The sequence below is a fragment of the Moschus berezovskii genome, chromosome 3, assembly GCF_049115385.1.
Source record: "Moschus berezovskii isolate FMDL1 chromosome 3, NW_MosBer_1.0, whole genome shotgun sequence".
NCBI classification, from domain to species: domain Eukaryota; kingdom Metazoa; phylum Chordata; class Mammalia; order Artiodactyla; family Moschidae; genus Moschus; species Moschus berezovskii.
Genome location: NC_142462.1, coordinates 50,761,050 through 50,780,722, shown reverse-complemented (window position 1 = coordinate 50,780,722; position 19,673 = coordinate 50,761,050). Strand labels below are relative to the sequence as shown.

The 19,673-nt window shown below is 38.6% G+C and overlaps 1 protein-coding gene across 1 annotated transcript in view; it reads right to left on the bottom strand.

Annotated features, from left to right (window-relative positions):
• MAGI2 (membrane associated guanylate kinase, WW and PDZ domain containing 2) overlaps positions 1-19,673 on the bottom strand; it is a 1,553,247-nt gene that overhangs the window by 289,854 nt on the left and 1,243,720 nt on the right. The window contains exon 10 of the mRNA XM_055420681.2: positions 2,681-3,319. Within this exon, the coding sequence (XP_055276656.1) occupies positions 2,681-3,319 (639 nt within the window). The remainder of the gene's footprint in view (positions 1-2,680; positions 3,320-19,673) is intronic.

Here is a 19,673-nt window from a genome sequence, read left to right as displayed (position 1 = left end):
TGGACAGAGGAGCCTGGTGGCCTACAGTCCAAAGGGTTGCAAAGAGTCAGACACGACTGACTGACTGCACACCACCCCCCACACCCCTCCCCACACACTGTACATCTGAAGCTAAGGCAATAATTCAAATCAACTATGTCTCAATTAAAAAAAAGGAAAAAAAATAAACTTTGATACGTGAGGATTAAATGGAGATGCTGGAGAGTAGAGGAAAAGAACGAACAAGAATAGGGTGGTCTGCTGACAGCTGGCACACAGATATGTTTTCAGTAAAGGTATAAATAGCACTAATATGCATATATATTATGCATGCATGCTAGGTTGCTTAAGTTGTTTCCAACTCTTTGCGACCCCACAGACTGTAGTCCGCTAGGCTCCTCTGACCATGGGGATTCTCCAGGCAAGACTACTTAGGGGGTTGCCTTGCCCTCCTCCAGGGGATCTTCCCAACCCAAGGGTTGAACCTGCTTTGCTTAGGTTTCCTGCATTGGCAGGCAGTTTCTTTACCACTAGTGCCAGCTGGGAAGCCCAAATATTTATTATATATATGGGCATATATATATATATATGTATGAAAAAATGATTTCAGAATACTTTTTTCTACTGTCATGCCTTTTAAAAAGGTATTACACTCAAAAATGTGTCCAGACTTGTTTCTATGACTCATACAGAGGATACTGCAGTGATTTTCAGCTATACCATTTAATATCAAGACTCTGTCTCAAAGATTTAATTTTGATTGCACATTATGAAATTATGGCTTTTTAATTAAGGGTATTTGTTTTAAACTTAAGCAGTGGAAAATCAAAATACATTGTCAATATTGAATTATCAAGTTTCAAGTGCTATTTTGTAATAATGCTTTAAGGTCATATTTAAGACTTCTGCTATCATATTAATTTCATTTTTTAAGATAGAACATAGTACTTTGTGTTCTATGCCTATTTATGAAATACTATGCCTAGTATTTCATATCCATTTTCACACAAAAATCAATAACATAAATACTTCTGTGAAGTGGAAACACCTTCAGAAAGGGCAAAAAAACATGATAAAAGGTGCTTCTTTCAGCTTTGACTGCTTTCACTTGCATTTCAAACCGCCAGGACTTTCCTGCTGTGTTTAATGCTTTGAATAGACAGTCACATATGTTTGTCACATGTGTGCTCTTCACGCAAGAGTTCCTCACAGTACTGCCCCTTCTGACCCATTCCTGCTGTAGCTCTGGTGGTGACCTACAGACAACAGACATTTAACGAGCACCTATTTTGGGGCCATTTCACTAAGAACAGTACCATAAGCATAGGTAGTATTATCATCCAAATATAACAGATGAGACATCTCAGACTCAGGGACTGAGTGACTTAAGTCCCCAAATTGGTAAGTAGAAAACTAGGACTTGCCGGAACCTCTTCATTTATGCTCTGTTTTCAAGTACCCTATCTCTGAGCCCCCCTCGTTTTTCTTCCTAGTTTCACTGATAATCAAAAGCAGAGTAGCAGCAAAATGAAGGAGGTGCCCTCCGCTTAGCCCCATTCCCTTTCCCACAGAGCAGGGGGAGGTCAGAAACCTCCAGGGCTCAGAGCTCCCACCGCGGTCCTCGCTGCTTCCAGTTCCACACTTCGCCTGGACACCCAGCCCGGAACTTCAGCCCCAACCCTGCTCCGTAACTTTCTTCCCAGGTCACAGAAGGTGCTACAGGTAATTATTGATGAAGTGCTCCTACAAGTAATGGAAGTGTCCTGAGCAACCCTAGTCACCACTCTGAAAAGATTTTTCTATTCGGACACAGTTCCCATTGGTCCTCATGGGGATTATCAACACTGTACTTGAGCTTGGAAGGAGTTCAACCAGCTTCTACCTGTTAGCATGCCTATGGACAATTCAGAGCCTTGTTTCCTTGAGAAAAACCAAGTTTCTTACTTTAGTCAATGGAAACTAGTCTGAAGCGCCACACTTGATACGTTAATTAACCTATTCATACTTGGGAATTCAATATTTACTCTCTCAGTTCACAGCAATATATATATATATTTACACACACACATATACATAGGCCTCCCCTTACAGCTTGCGGGATCTCAGTTCCTTGACCAGGGACTGAACCTGTACCCTTGGTAGTGAAAGCTTAGAGTTCTAACCAGTGGACTGCTAGGGAATTCTCCATAGCAGTAGATATTTGTAAGACTGAAAGCACTATTTTTATTGTGTTTAATATAAAATAGGAAAAAACGTTCTCAAAATTTAAAAGCATAGCTTCCTGGACTCATATTTTTCTCTATTACTCTTACCTTCAACTTTTAAAGTATGATTTCACAGGCTTGTGGGTGCCAAAGGAGAGGGTGGGGAAGGAAAGGACTGGGGATTTGGGATTAGCAGATGCAAACTATTATATATAGAAAGGATAAATAATGAGGTCCTACTGTATAGTACATGGGGCTATATTCAATATCCTGTGATAAAGCATAATGGAAAGGAACATGAAAAGGAATATACATATAAGACTGAATCACTGCTTTACAGCAGAAATCAATACATTTAAATCAACTATATTCAATAAAACTAAAAATTAAAAAGTACAATTTCATTCAACCCCAAAGAAACTTCCATTTTTTCAATATTATTATAAAGTTCTACAATTTCACCTGTATACTGATTGCTAAGCCAGTGTTTATCTTACCTCCTCGATGAATAATCAAAGAAGTCTCGCTTCCAATGGGACAGTCCTTAAGTATATCCACTACTTCCGTATGGCTCAGGTTCTGTACATTCTGCTGGTTGATCTCAATAATGAGGTCGCCTTCACACAGTCCAGGGCATCCCTGAATGTCAAGTATTTGTTTCACCCGCTGTCCTGTAGGACTGTCTGCAATGGTGAAGCCAAAACCCTGGGCACCTTTCACAATGGTTAAGGTCATAAGTTCAGCTTGGGTGGCCCCAGATGAAGCCATAGATACATTGTCGTCATGGACAGGTGGTGGATACGTGCCATCTAGCTGACCATCAGCTGGCATTGAGTGCAAAGTATGAGGCGGCCGATCTGTTATATCCGGAACCGACTGTGAGGTCCGAGAAATGTATTCCAAATATGTTTCATAGTTATGTCTTCCATTGACCATCACTGGAGGTGGCCTCTCCATTATTGCAAGGGGTGGCACCATGCTGTTAGCAGGATCTTCAGGATCAAAGGGCAAAGGGTAGCCACGACACAATACCAAGTTGACACTCTGACCAATAGGAACAGACTGGAAAAGTTTGACTACATCTGCATGAGTGTGTCCAAGGACACAAACTTCATTAATATAGACAATGACATCACCTGCAAGGGAAAAAAAGAAAGAGATTGACAACATGAGGTAAGTTCAATTAACATTGACATAGAGAAATGGAATTATTTGTGAGACTAGTGAAGAGGTGCTCTGTTTCTCAGTAAGCAGTGAGAAAATCAATTAGAATAGTATCTAAATTCCCTGTAAGTGACTCAAGGTTACAACAGGTCTGCCAACAAGCATAGTGATCAAATGCTGAAAAAAATGCTATTTGGTTATTCCTAAAGTTCAGAAACAACTTCATATACAGGAGTAAAGCTACAGAAACATTTAGAAGAATGTGTACCTTGAAGAAGGACACATTCTTTGTTTCTTTTTCATCTTCATTTTCAGTGCAGTTCAGTTAACAGAATTTTCAAGTTACTGAGAAGTGGTGGAAACAAGTTTCAGATGATAATCAAAGCCCGGTATTTGGGTTTTTGAGCATCATTTTACTGAGTCAACGGTCTTTTTTTTTTTCCCCATTTATTTTATTCTTCTATAGTAAACTGTAGTTGCAAAGGTTCCATGTGAACACAGGTAGATGTCTAGAATATAGATTTTGGACTCAGGGATCTGGCTCCATATCCTGACTCTACTGCTTAGCAGATCTGTGCTGCTGGGCAGGTGACTTACCTGCTTTGAGCCACGGTTATAAAGTTGTTGTGAGGATGAAGTGAGATGATGCAGAAAAAGGGCTTGGTACAATGCCTGACACACAGTGAGTGCTCAATAAGTGTGGGCCACTATTAATATTATTGTTGCTAAAATAAGATGAGGCTTCCCTTGTAGCTCAGCTGGTAAAGAATCTGCCTGCAACACAGGAGACCTTGGTTCGATTCCTGGGTCGGGAAGAGCTTCTGGAGAAGGGAACACTCCAGTACTGTTGGCCTTTCCTGGTGGCTCAGATGGTAAAGAATCCGCCTGCAATGCGGGAGACCTGTGTTCAATCCCCTGGGTTGGGAATAGCTACCCACTCCAGTATTCTGGCCTGAAGAATTCCATGGACTATATAGATCATGGGGTAGCAAAGAGTAGGACACTACTAAGCAACTTTCACTCTCACTTTCAAAATAAGATGAAGAGGATTTCAGACTCTGGTCTCAAAAAGGAAGCTGCAATAGATTCAACCTCTGATCTCAGATAAATTGATATTTCTGTAGCTCTTTTAAAAAAAAGTCATTTGTCTTTTCATCCTGATGAATTTTTAATATTTTATTTGACTGTGCCATGTAGCTTGTGGCATCTTAGTTCCCTGACCAGGGATTGAACCCAGGCTCTCAGCAGTGAAAATGTGGAGTCTTAACCATGTGACAACCAAGGAATTTCCCCCAATGAATTTAATCATGGAGTTACTGAAGACCACTGGTCAGAACTTAACTTTATGATATTAAAATTGTCCTGAATTTAAACAGTGTTAAAAACAATTCAATCATATATAAATAATAATTTTATTTTTGGAGCACTGTTCTACCATGGATTGGTATTTTTATCCTTAAAAACCATAACATTTGAGAAATGAACTTGCAAACTGAGACTGTGTCTGATGATGCTAAAGAGTATGTGAGATATGAAAAGACATTTTCACAGATTGTCAAGTGAATAATTCAACAGATATCAGTTTATCAGGATAATTCTGAAATGGGTAGTATAAATGGCTAGGAATTTCATTCTGAGACATCATTGCCATCAAAACTACAAATATCAAAAATAAAAAAAAAACAGAGGTGAACTTTCAGAGTTAAATACTTTTTGGCTTCTCTCAGTTGTCTGATATAAAATGATTTCTCCACTAAATACACTGTGCGTGTGTTAGCTGCTCAGTCACATTGGACTCTTTGCGGCCCCATATGCTGTATCCTGCCAGGCTCCTCCATCCATGGGGATTCTCCAGGCAAGAACACGGGAGTGGGTTGCCATTTCCTTTTCCAGAGGATCTTCCTAACCCAGGGATCGAACCTGGGATTCCTTCACTGTAGGCAAATTCTTTATCATTTGAACCACCAGGAAAGTCCAAAACACGTTTTAAAAATAAGTAATTCTATGAATAGAACAGTCGGTAAAATGCCCTTAACTATATACACTCAGTGGTGTTGGAGAAGACTCTTGCGAGTTCCTTGGACTGCAAGGAGATCCAACCAGTCCATCTTAAAGGAGACCAGTCCTGGGTGTTCACTGGAAGGACTGATGCTAAAGCTGAAACTCCAATACTTTGGCCACCTCATGCGACGAGTTGACTCACTGGAAAAGACTCTGATGCTGGGAGCGATTGGGGGTGGGAGGAGAAGGGGACGACAGAGAATGAGATGGCTGGATGGCATCACCGACTCGATGGAGATGAATTTGAGTGAACTCCGGGAGTTGGTGATGGACAGGGAAGCCTGGCGTACTGTGCTGCAATCCATGGTGTCACAAAGAGTCAGACACGATTGAGCAACTGAACTGAACTGAATACCCACCCAAGTATGTTTTTGCATATTTTAAACCTTTTAAAAATGGTATACATATTAATACTACATTATATTCCTCTAAATGTAGTTTTGATTTCTATCTCTTTTGATATATTTACCTGTAGCTCAATTCTCATTGTAATACAATCTCTACTGGGTGACTACATCATTATTTATTAATGTCTACCCATTCTTATGCGACGAGTTGACTCACTGGAAAAGACTCTGATGCTAGGAAAGGTTGGGGGTGGGAGGAGAAGGGGACGACAGAGAATGAGATGGCTGGATTGCATCACCGACTCTGTGGACATGAGTTTGAGTGCACTCCGGGAGTTGGTGATGGACAGGGAGGCCTGGCGTGCTGTGATTCATGGGGTCGCGGAGAGTCGGACACGACTGAGCGACTGAACTGAACTGACCCATTCTTATGTTAATGGACACTTGGATTCTTGTGAATTTTTGGTTATTAAAGAAAACTCTGCTATGAACTTCTTTTCATGGCCTTTGTGCACAGCTGGGAGAGTTTTTGTCAGGTATCTACCTGGAGTATAATTGTAGGCATAGACCACGTGCATTTCAACTTTGTTAGCAACGGGGAATGGCTGACAAAATAGATCAAACTGGTTTACACTCCCCTCAGTACTGTATCAGAATTTTCATTGCTCCCCATCTGACACAATGCTTGCCATTTTCAGATTTCTAATTTTCCATAATCTAATGGGTGTGATCATGGTTTTAATTTGCATTTCCCAGATGGCTTGTGAGAGTGAGCATCTTTTCATATGTTTATTGGTTATTTGGGTTTCCTCTTTAGTACCTCTCCTTTCCCCATTTTTCCTATTAGGTTAGTCATCTGTTTTTAAACACACTGACCATTTTCTGCCCACCTCCATTCTTGACCCAACATCTTTTGTAGGTTTGGGAGGCTACACGGTATATGCAGACATGACACAGAATAGAGAACCAAAGTGTTTGGACTGCTTCCCCACTCCATCACTTACTAGCTATGTGACTTTCAAAACCAACTTAAATCTTCTGTGACTCAGATTCTTCAGAAGTAATAGGAACAATAATCAAAGCAACTTAGTGTGCTACGGGAAATAAGAAATGAGATCATACAGGTGAAAGTGTTTGTTATCTGTAAATTGTTATGCAAAGGATAATGGCTATTTCAGGAATTATTATCTGTCCTTGGTTATATCTGTTTATAAAATCAGACAGTCCCACCAAGATATTCCCACCACAGTCATAATTAAGGGGGATATGAATTTCTAAGTGGGCAAGGCAATGGCAGGAGAGTAACAAATGCTGTTCTCTAAGGCTCTCCTTAACTTTAATCACAGTTAAATTCCCCAGCCTCCATGTTGCTTTCTAAAGAACTAAGGGTAATATTCTAAGCTCTCACAGTTCCCTGCCAGGTCTAAAGAGTAGTTACTTGAATTATAGTGATTAATGTTATCTATTTTTGAATTTTAATGTGATCTTGCTATTTAGAACTAGAATGAGAACTACTTGTGGTTCTTACTGAGACTGCCTTCTAAAATCTTATGGATATTTTCCACTCAGAGCAATTTTTCAAGTCATCAAGCAAGCCGAGTGCTAAAGAACCCTGCGACAATATCTTTGTGAAGCTACCCAGAGATTTCTAAATATAAAATATCAGTGGTCAGTTATCACATCTAATAACCTGACACTACTTAATTGCTTATTTAAAAAAGTAAATGGATGCCTAGATATGGTGTCACGCTAAAGCTGTTGTTGATGGTGATGTAAGCAAACCTTTGCTTACTCAAATAGAACTGATTGGGTAATATTTATAGATCATGTTGTATGAATGTCATTTATATGTTGTGAAATAAAAATATGAGCCACCTGGTATGTGCTTCTGACGGTGCCATGCTAAGTCCTGAGACAGACTGGGCTTATGAGCGCAGACATGGACATCATTAGGAAAACTGGCTCCAGTAACCCTGTTGGCCTACTTAAATGGGAGAATTGAAAAAGAGTTACTTGTTTGCTCCATCTCTCAATTTATTCTTTTATAAAATGAGAATTAAAATATCTCCTTCATTTCCTCTTTCACAGGACTACTGTGAGGATGAGATCATGCTTGTGAAAATACTTTTAATTTTACCAAAGGAAAATTCTCCATAAAAATACGATGATGGATTTCTTTTGAGAGCCAAGCACACATTTCCATCGCCATATTGCCTGCGAGGTTAACTGTTTTCTATGTGGCCATTTGCTTCAGGCCCTATTGAGGCCAGATGGTTTCAGGGTTATTGCCTTCAGGTCTGTCGATCGAATTTGGTGTGACTAATGAGCTTGGTGTCCCCAGCAGGGCCGGTCTCATAATGTCCTGATACCCAGTTATGGGATTTCAAAGTGAAAGTGAAGGAGAGTGAGGCTGATGAAGCGGGAAGTTTAAACTGCTGGCCTCTATGAGACAATGTTCTAAGATAATAGGTTTCTTTCTTAATCATGGAAATCAAAATACAATATTGGCACTCTCTTGGGTACTTCCTCATTTTGGATAAAATAGAGCACTGTTTGTAAAGCACTGCTTAAAATGGAGATATTTTTATACCTCTTTTCTCTGCTCCCACATTCTTTGAGTCACTGTGAATAAAGAATCTTCCTTTTCAGCTGCTCTCACTTACCACCTGGTGTCTATCTCCCTTAACCACCACCTTGGACCAGACTAGAATAATTCACTTCACACTCCATTTTCATCCCACAGTCTCTTCTATTAACTTCAAATTACTCAATCTTCAGACCCACTGCTTAACACTCTTTACCACTAGTCTTTCCGATTTATTTTTGTATTCACCCCCCAATGAATTCCCTTTCTGGGGAAGCTGGGATTGTTACTGTTCACAATTCATAACTTGATAACTTGTCTTTTAGTTGAATCCTGCTATTCTTCTACCCTGAAGTGCACGTCTTTTCTTGGTATAATTTCATCCAGATAATTCATTTCTTTCCTTTTTCAAAGAAATCCTTCATTATTCCTACAAAGATTGCTCCTGTGACTACAAAGTCTTCTCCAACTTCATTCCTTTGTGAGAGTTTTCTACCTGTTCCAAGTTTTTTCCACAAAATATACAGAGTATCATTACTATACTCTTTAGGTATTCAATAAAAATAAAGGATAGACAGACTTAGGAAAAACTGGAATGGATTTCATTCATTCATTGCCTTTAAGCGTTTCTAACTTGTTTTTGCTAAGTCATATGAAAAACGAAAGTGAAAGTAGCTCAGTTGTGTCCAATTCTTTGTGGCCCCACGGACTATATAGTCTGTGGAATTCTCCAGGCCAGAATACTGGAGTGAATACTTTTCCCTTCTCCAGGGGATCTTCCCAACCCAGGGATTGAACCCACGTCTCCCACATTGCAGGCAGATTCTTTACCAACTGAGCCACAAGGGAAGTCCAAGAATATGGAGTGGGTAGCCTTTCCCTTCTCTAGTGGATCTTCCCAACCCAGTAATCGAACCGGGGTCTCCTGAATTGCAGGTGGATTCTTTACCACCTGAGCTATCAGGGAAGCCAAGTCATAGAGAGTTTTGTTAAAAGAAAAATAATTCTCACTGACTGCTCCCATCCCAGCAATTACATGTACTCTACATTGAAAAATTACTGTTTCTTGGTTTTCTTTCCAGCTAATACAATTTGACTAATTTTTCTTTCTGAAGCTTATTTTAGTTTCTGTTTTTATAATAATATATAATTGTATTATACTAGGTAATTTTATTATAATATTGAATATTCATTTTCCTTCTGTTCTACAACTCCCACAAAGATAATAAATTTTGACATGTATTTTTGGGAGTCTGCTACTCACCACTTTAATTAAATTGAAAATAACTGTTCTTGATAAAATGTATTCCCTTAAGTGAAGTATGGTGGTATGTCAGGTAGACAAACAGAGTTGAAGCCAGGTCTCTGGGTTGCTCTTTGAAGAAGTAATTCATCAGTTTCCTCATCTACAAAATGGGAGAACAATAGCTGTTCTACCTACCGTATAGCAAAGATGTCTGTGAAAGTGTTCTGTAAATTACCATGAAACCACATATATAAATATACATATTAAATTTTTAAACAAATGAATGATAAAGATTGGAAATTACGGATATCTCAAGAAGGGGAAAGAATAAATAGTTCAAATCTTTAAAAAGAAACTGTTGGATTTTATTAAACATTTGGCAGTTTGCTTGGAGAAATCTGACAGGACAGATAAAGTTCAACTTTGTAGCTGAGTATGATTTCACAACAAGGAAGACCAGTGCTTCATGAAAGCATCCTGAGATTCCTCATTTCCTTCTAGAAAGTAAGTACAATGTAGTTAGGGCAGAAGTGTCAGAAGGCACATGTGAAGTGAGGCTGCAGCTGTGATGGTGGTAGGTGGGACTTAGAACATCCACACTTCAGGGTCTTGACATTTTCTCAACTATGTCACAAAGTGAGAGGGTCTGATGGTACGTACCCACCAAATAAATGATCTCTTGCTTTCCTCAGTTTTCCAGATGAGTCTGTTACAGAGTTCTATGCCTCTTATTACCCCAAAGTTTTTCCTTACACCTAAATCTAATTTCTTTTGCTAAAGATCACTATTTCCTCAATTTTCATTCTCATGGAAGCATCACTGTTTCAGAATAATTTAAAATGGTTTCTAGAATTCCCAAACAGTCTCTTTAGGGTACTAGTTATAAAAACAGCCACGAATTGGAAGAGATTCCATCTTAGATGTTCCAGAACTAACCATTATCTATTGATTTTAAATATCTGTCTTGTAGACAGCATTATTGCAGACACCACCAAATTGTGCAGAAATGCAAATACTTAAGTTATGGAAGGTATAAGAGACAGGACAAAAGCCTTCATCAGAAGAATCTGAATTTGTTAATTCTTATGTGCTACCTTATAAATGACATTGTGAATGACAATGAGGTGAATTGATCTATAGCAATAAAATAAGGTGTTTTAAATCTCCCCCTCTCTCTTTTTACTTTAAAAAACCAAGTGTGACATAACAGAAAGAGCACTGATTTAGGAGTCAGAAAGTTTACATTCTTATGTCAGGTATGCCAATAATTTGTGGTATCAATCTCTGGGTCTTATCCCTCATTAATTTATGCAGCAAGTATTTATTATACTCAATAGCTACCATGAGTCAGGGATTATGGCATAAACAGAGAAGACTGAACTGGATGATCTCTAAGGGATATATTTTAGTCTGAAATTCTAACACAAAGTCCCTTGGAGTCTACCTCTTAGCTATCTCTGCAATTGTTCCACCACAGAGGTTGGGAACTTGCCTATTATATGGATTTCTGCAACAGTCTCTTAGCTGGTTTTCTTCATATCATAGCAGGGAAGAAGGGAAAGAGGAGAGGAGAGCTTGGCAAATGGAATGACTCTGAATCTGTGGGATTATGGGGTTCTGTAATTTCACCCCCTATGACTAGGATTACAAGGGATGGCTAATAAGCCCCCTCTTCTGATCAAACTGTCTCAGGAACCAGAAGAGTATCAATATTCTACAGGTCAAGGGCATTAGTTTTAGGGACTCGAAAGCACTGGGCACTGCCTTCTATCTGCCTCCCTGTCAACTCATTTTCATAGCATACTCTCTGATGTCCTTTCTGCTTAATGTCCTTTCAATGCCTGCTTGAAACAGAACAGAGTCCAAGTTCTCTAGTTCAGCAAACAAGGCTCTCTGTCTACATTTTTAGCATCTCCTGCCTTTTCCTAACCCACTCTGTGCTTTAGTTGGGGCAAGCTCAGGCCTATGTCCTACATATGCTATGGTTTCCTATCCTCCCATTTCTCACGTTTTGTCCCCACTAATAAACTCCTAGTCACCCTTTCAGACCAACTTAACCTTTCTGATCATCTTTCTGACCACCTCTGACCGCCACACAGCTCAGTGTTATTACCTCTTCCTGTGTGTTACCCTTCATGACACCTTAATTCTTCAACCTCTCTAACCACATTAACCCCACCTAGAGTTTCTTGGAACATAGTGACTACCATTTTAATATATTAATACTTATCTGGCATTTGCAAATTCTGTTTTACCTAATCCTTAAAAATTCCTCTGGGATTATTGCCATTGGACTTCATACATGTGGAAACTGAGCCTAGGAGAACTGAATCTTGGAAGTTAGGTTGAGATTCGGGAATTGAACCCAAACTTTAACACAAATGTTAAGAATTTCAGAAACCAGGACATATTTTGACTTGGGGACACTTTTGTGTCCCTCCAATTGTATCAGCTGGCATGTCGGGTAAAATATCTTTAATTCCTGATTATGAAAATTGAAAGATGAACTGAAATATTCTTTTGATTAGCCAAGTTAATAGAGGGAAGCAGTGAAGCAAATAATTGCAATGGGGGAATCTGCTGCAAATATCCCAGTCCACTTTCTGCTGCGCTCCAAAAGAATCTGTTTGCAACAGGACTCCGACGAGGTGGAGGGTGACAGTGCACTGTAACCCACAGAACTCTGTAGCCATCATAAGCTATAGTATAAATTATTTCAGTAGTTGTGTGATTTTGGGCAAGAAATTTAACTGTGTTTGATCTAGCTTCTTTTAATGCATGGGAAAGTCAGGAAAGGTAGTTTCTAAGGTGTAGTTTTAAAAGTTCCTACATCTGATGAGAATGTGAAAAGCTCATAGAAGTGTCTCAGTTCAGTTCAGTCGCTCAGTCGTGTCCGACTCTCTGCGACCCCATGAATCACAGCACGCCAGGCCTCCCTGTCCATCACCAACCCCCGGAGCACACTCAAACTCATGTCCACAGAGTCGGTGATGCCATCCAGCCATCTCATTCTCCGTCGTCCCCTTCTCCTTACGCCCCCAACCTTTCCCAGCATCAGAGTCTTTTCCAGTGAGTCAACTCGTCGCATGAGGTGGCCAAAGTATTGCAGTTTCAGCTTTAGCATCAGTCCCTCCAATGAACATCCAGGATTGATCTCCTTTAGAATGGACTGGTTGGATCTCCTTGCGGTACAAGGGACTCTCAAGAGTCTTCTCCAGCACCACAGTTCAAAAGCATCAATTCTTCGGCGATCAGCTTTCTTCACAGTCCAACTCTCACATCCATACATGACCACGGGAAAAACCATTGCCTTGACTAGACGGACCTTGGTTGACAAAGTAATGTCTCTGCTTTTTAATATACTATCAAGGTTGGTCATAACTTTCCTTCCAAGGCTTCACTCATAAAAGGCACTGGGAAATTTCAGTGGTGCAGTAAAACAGGTAAGTGACCAGCCTTGCTAACAGGCAAAAGTATACCAAGAATGGCCCCTTATTTCTCAAAAGAATGAAAGCTTTCTTAATCATATTTTATAATTGCATCTGTGTGACCTGGTGCAGATGCCTAATTAAAAGCTTGGTTAAAAAAATTATGTTTAATCAGCACACATCCAACAATTACTCTCTGGCAGATGTGGATCAGCCTGATGGTATATTTACATTTCTTTTGTGTTTAGCAGGGAGTAGTAAGATATATTTAAATACTTGCATTTTACTTTGTTGGAAAGGAGGAAGAAAGAAATACATTCTGAGAGAATCTAAAGGCACTGATTATGTGCTGATCTGGCAGAGATGAAACAACACTTTAGATTAAAACTATAAGTAAAGCCACAAAAAGAAAGCATAAAGGACTGTTTTTCAAAACCTTTTTTTTTCTTTTTTTAAAAATTTTTTTGCAACGCTCCAAAGAGTAGATGCTTTCTAAATAGCTGGTTCGCTTTAGGAATTCAATAGCATAAAAGGGTCAGTGAATCTATTTCCTTAAAAGAATGCAAAGAATTTTAAACAATGACAAGAAAAAGAGACAAATATGTCATCAGAAGGACTGTATAAAATGAAATAGGTTCCTGAATCTAAAGAGACCTTATGATTTCATTAGAAGAAAATAAAAACAAAATAATTTTAAAAATATCTTAAAACATTTGTAGGACATGAAAGTTTATGAGTGAGACAGAAATGCATTTCAGAATTTTCCTGTGTGTATAGACACACATGTGAGCAGATGCATGACAGAAATACGTTCAGCTACTCACAACTCCCTACGAAACCCAAGCTACAGAAGTACCTTATAGGAAAAAGTCGCCATTTTACACAAACAGGGAGTGGTGTGCATGCTTATTTTCAAACAGCATTAACTGTATTCCTGAACAAGAAAGATTCTTTTTAGCATAAATGACTCCTAGGGGCCAGCATGACCCAGTGCCATCTTCTGAACTAACTCCAACAGTGTATAGAGTGGCTATAAAACCTCCTTTGAAATGATGGGGGGACAGCTGGCCGAGGTGGAGCCAGAAACTGGGCACGGGCATGCTTTCCAACAGTTTATTCTACTCTACCTGCAGCTGTCAGTTGTCAGCCATCCTGACTGAACAAGTAAACTAAATAACACGAGGAGAAAGAACGAGAGAGATGAAGAGGACTAGAGCACCCACTGTGTTTCAGACAGCGGGCTCCTGCCAGATGTGGGAAAGTGCGTGTAACTCTGTGTATTTGCTCTCTGATCTACACACCTACATGCACTTTTAAGACAGGTAGAAGTGATTTTTCAGTCAGAGGAAGGAAGAATCTAGTTTTTGATACTGTGAAATCGATATAGAAAAGGGAAAAAAAAAAAACCTCTTTTTTTTTCAAGGCTCCAGATAACATTCAGTGAAGTTATTTTCTTGAGTTTCTTTTGAAAAATCCATACCATTTGCTCTAACATGAGCTGCGGGCTGGTGCTGAGGATCCAGACTGGGGATGGGGGTGGTCTGTTATTGGGGCTACTTGGCCAAGGGAGCTCTCAACCCTGGATGGCTGTCACCCTGTGTGGTATTTCTGGAAAGTGTTCTGGCTAGTGCAAGCCAATCAACAATCCTTAACTGGTAGTGTAACATATCAGGTTATGCCGATCTACTGCTCTACTGCCTTCTTATGAAAAATTACAGAGCCCCCGCTGCCTTACTGAATGAGGGCTGCCAGGATATTTCTCCCATATGGATTTCTGAACTGGTGCAGCATTAAGTTGCTGAGCTTCATCAAATGGCCGGCAGAAAGAACAAATGTTCCATGCTAAAAATGTGTCTGTATATTGCATACACACTGGTCCAAGGTTTGATGAGAGAGCCCTTCTAACTTGTTAAGAGGGAAACAGGCTTGGCAAATGTAACTCTTCACTGACAGATTTTGATCATTCAAACTTGGCTGCTTTTATTTCCAATTTCAGTTTCTGAAAGAGCAATATTTTATACAAGTATCAAGAAGTCAGTCTGCTCACTGGGCCATATACTCCAAAGATTGCCAATTAAAAATCCCACAAACACATGGCAAAATGAGAGAAAAAAAATTTTGTCCTGGCTGCACTGAAATTTTGGAGTCTAGAGAAAGTCTTTGGTTTATGTGCAGAGAAAGGGAAATCAATATGTATCAGACACCCAGAACTTCCTCCAAAGGGCGTATACCCTGCCACTACGCTATCTATGATCAACACTGTACAATGATTCTTTTGAGGATGATTAATATTACTAAGCTAGAAGTTTCAGGAAAATATGCAGCAACTTCCCTGCAGACAATGGGAGATTATTCTATTAGATACAACAGGCAACTGGCACAGAAAAAATAACCTACTCTCCTGCTGTTCCTGATATTAAAAATCTATACCATACTGAAGTCAACTGGAATATATTACTAGAGAATCATCATCAAAGATTTTAAGTTGTCCTCTCCCTTCTCTACCACTAGAGACTATACATCTACATGAAAATATATGTAAATAGATCCACATGTGTATATGCTAGTTTGCTTATTTACGGGTTACAGTTTACAATTCCAATCAGATTTAGTTAATGACAGAGTCAAAAACAATGAACAACTCTTGCTTTTTAAAACTAAATCTAGTAATAATTTTATAATTATAGTACTTGTACTTTATTTTTTCAAGTTCTCCAGATCACAGTAATAGGTAAGAACCATAATGATATAGTTCCAGATGAATCAATAGAAAGTGAAAGCTTTACACTAGATCTCATCAATGAATCTGGTAATTGCAGTTACGAAATTAATGAACAGAAATCTGTTGCATTACTATACACTAACAACAAAAGATTAGAAAGAGAAATTCAACAAACAATTCTATTTACTGTTGCATCAAAAAGAATAAAATACCTAGGAATAAACCTACCTAAGGAGACAAAAGACTTGTAGGCTGAAAATTATAAAGTGCTGATGAAAGAAACTGAAGAAGACATAAACAAATGGAAAGATATACCATGTTGGTAGACTGGAAGAATCAATATTGGCAAAATGACAATATTACCCAAGGCAATCTACAGATTCGATGCAATCCTTATCAAATTGCCAGAATTTGGTATTTTTCACAGAACTAGAACAACAACAACAACAAATCTTAAAATCTGTAGGGAGACACAAAAGAGCCCGAATAGCCAAAGCAATCTTGAGAAAGAAAAATGGAGCTGGAGGAATCAGGCTCCCTGACTTCAAACTATACTACAAAGCTACAGTCATCCAAACAGTATGGCACCAGCACAAAAATAGAAATACAGATCAATGGAATAGAATAGAAAACCCAGAAATAAGCCCAAGTACCTAAGGATAATTAATTTACAACAAAGGATGCATGTCTACACAATGTTGGAAAGACAGCCTCTTCAACAAATGATGATGGAAAAACTGGACAGCTATGTGTAAAAAAGAAAGAAATTAGATCATTCTTTAACTTCATACTCAAAAATAAGTTTAAAATGCATTAAAGGCCTGAATGTGACACAGGAAACTGTAAAACTCCTAGAGGAAAACATAGGCAGAAAACTTTCTGACATAAATTGCAGCAATATCTTTTTTCAATCTGTCTCTCAGAATAATGGAAACAAAAACAATTAAATGAGACCTACTTAAACTCAAAAGCATCTGTACAGAGAAGGAAATGATAAACAAAACAAAAATACAACCTACAGATTGGGAGAAAATATTTGCAAATACTGTGACCAATAAGGGATTAGTCTCCAAAATTTATTGTCACTCATGATGCTTAACAGCATCAAAACAAACAACCCACTCATAAAATGGGCAGTGGAGCTATATAGACATTTCTCCAAAGAAGATACTGAAGGCTAAGAGGCACATGAAAAGATGTTCAACATCACTAATTATTAGAGAAATGCAAGTCAAAATTACAATGAGATATCACCTCCCGCCAGTCAGAATAGTTGTCATCAAAAAATTCACAAAGAATAAATGCTAATAAGGGTGTGGAGAGAAGAGGATCCTCCTACATTGTTAGTAGGAATGTAAACTGATACAGCCATATGGAGAATAATTTAAGTGGGTTCTTTAAAAAACTAAAAATAGAGCTACTCCACTCCTGGGCATATATCTGGAGAAAAGCATGATCTGAAAAGAAATATGCACACCAATGTTCACTGAAGCACTGTTTACAGCAGCTAAGACATGGAAACGACATAAATATCCATGGACAGAGGAATGGATAAAGAAGATATGGTACATACATTCAATGGAATATTACTCAGTCATAAAAAGAATAAAATAATGCTATTTGCAGCAACACAGATGAATGTAGAGAGTGTCATAGTGAATAAAGTAAGTCAGACAGAGGAGAAATATCTTATGACATCCCTCATGTATGGAATCTAGAAAGAAATGATACAAATGAACTTGCTTACAAAAAAGACTTATAGACCTTGAGAACAAGCGTATGATTGCCAGGGTAGAAGGGAAGGATGGAAGGAAGAGACAGTTAGGGAGTTTGGGATGGGCATGTTCACACTGCTATATTTAAAATGGATAACCAACAAGGACCTACTATATAGTACGTGGAAATTTGCTCATTGTTATGTGCCAGCCTGGATGGAGGCGGGTTTGAGAGAGAATGGATACATGTTTTGTATGACTGAGTCCCTTCACTGTTCGCCTGAAACTATCACAACATTGTTTGTTAATCAGCTACGCTGCTGCTGCTGCTGTCGCTTCAGTCCTGCCCGACTCTTCGCGACCCCATGGACTGCAGCCTGCCAGGCTCCTCAGCCCATGGGATTTTCCAGGCAAGAGTACTGGAGTGGACTGCCATTGCCTTCTCCAAATCAGCTATACCCCAATACAAAATAAAAAGTTTATAAAAAAGAAAGTGAAAGCTTTACACATTTTCTTGTTTTTTATCTGGTTTAGATAATGCAAAACAGTCCATTAAATCTTTTCTACTGAATAGAAAACACTATTGGGGGCTACATTGGTGGTGGTTGTGTCTGACTCTTGCAACCCCATGGACTGTGGTCTTCCAGGCTTCTCTGTCCATGGGATTCTCCAGGCAAGAATACTGGAGTGGGTTGCCATTTCTTTCTCCAGAGGATCTTCCCAACCCAGGGATTGAACCCAGGTCTCCTGCAATATAGGCAGATTCTTTACTGTTGAGCCACCACAAAAGCCCTGCTGAACTACCAGGGAAGCCCATCGTAAGTCACAATAGCTATTATTTATGTGCTAACAGGGGTAAAACTGTATGCCAAGAACTCTGCCAAGCACTTTAGAGACTTAACCTCTTTAGTCCTTAAAATAATCTGATGGAGAATAAACTGTCCCATTTTATAGAATTGACTTAGAGAAGTCAAGTCTTATATTTACAGAGTAGCAGAGTTGTCTTATCTCTAGTGTGTTTGGGGTTACTTTTAGGCTTGTCTTCTAACTACATGGATGTTTGGTTATATAAGTTTGTGAAATTTCAAGATTCATTTCATTTATTTAATTGGAACTTTTAAAGACACAGACTACAGTTTATCATTTGAAATTTTATTTACCCTAACTTCACATTTTTGACCACTTGAATTGAATAGGTATTTTGGCATAATGGAAACTTGCATGATATTTTACTGTGAGGTAACAGTCTTGTTTTTACTCACAAGTTGTAGCCCACACAAAGAAATCACCCAGTAATAGAAAAATTTATATTTAAATAGACTTGTCAGCTTTCCTAAGTGTTAAAGGAAGCAAATCAAAACAGAGAAAATCACAAGCTACCAGAGAAGATCCCTGGGAATGCCACTTTGAGGTCGTAAACATTTAGCAAGTTCAACAACAACAAAAAAGAATGAACATTAATTTAAGGTATATTGTAAAACGTTTAAACTTTGAAAATCTGGCTTTCATGAATTCTAGAAGGCAGAAGGATCATTAGAAACAGGATTAAGTATCTCATTTAACTGAAATCAGAGTGGATATTTTTAAAGAATACAAATATGGAAGGCCAATTAGCTCATTAGCTAATTCTAAAAGGAATCAGTTTCTAGAACATTTAAAACAGTGGGTAGTATTTTTTTTTGCATGCTCTATTTCCAATATTAGTTACACAGACATGCTAACTTTTCTACATAAACAATAATCAATGATGTGACTGCTACCTCTTCCATTATGAATTCTACTCATGAAACGCACAGAGAAAGCATAATGTCACATTTCACATTCCTAATTACTGGCCTATAGAAGCAAGAGATCTAAGGATTTAGTCAATAAATAATATAAAAACACAGTCAGCAGATTATAAATATTTAATAGTACATCAAAAGTTTGCTAGACAATTTTTCAATGATTCCTTCAGCATAAAATACTTGAGTCAGACTTAGCTCTGAAAGGACAGGAAATTGGAACTATCTCAAATATTTTCTGCCATGAAATATCTTTATCTATATTTTGGCTTTAGTTCAGTCGCTCAGTCGTGACTGACTCTTTGCAACCCCATGAATCACAGCACGCCAGGCCTCCCTGTCCATCACCAACTCCCAGAGTTCACTCAAACTCCTTAGTTTCTTTTTTTTTCCATATAGATTTGATTGCAGGTTCTTAAATTTATTCAAAATTACTAAA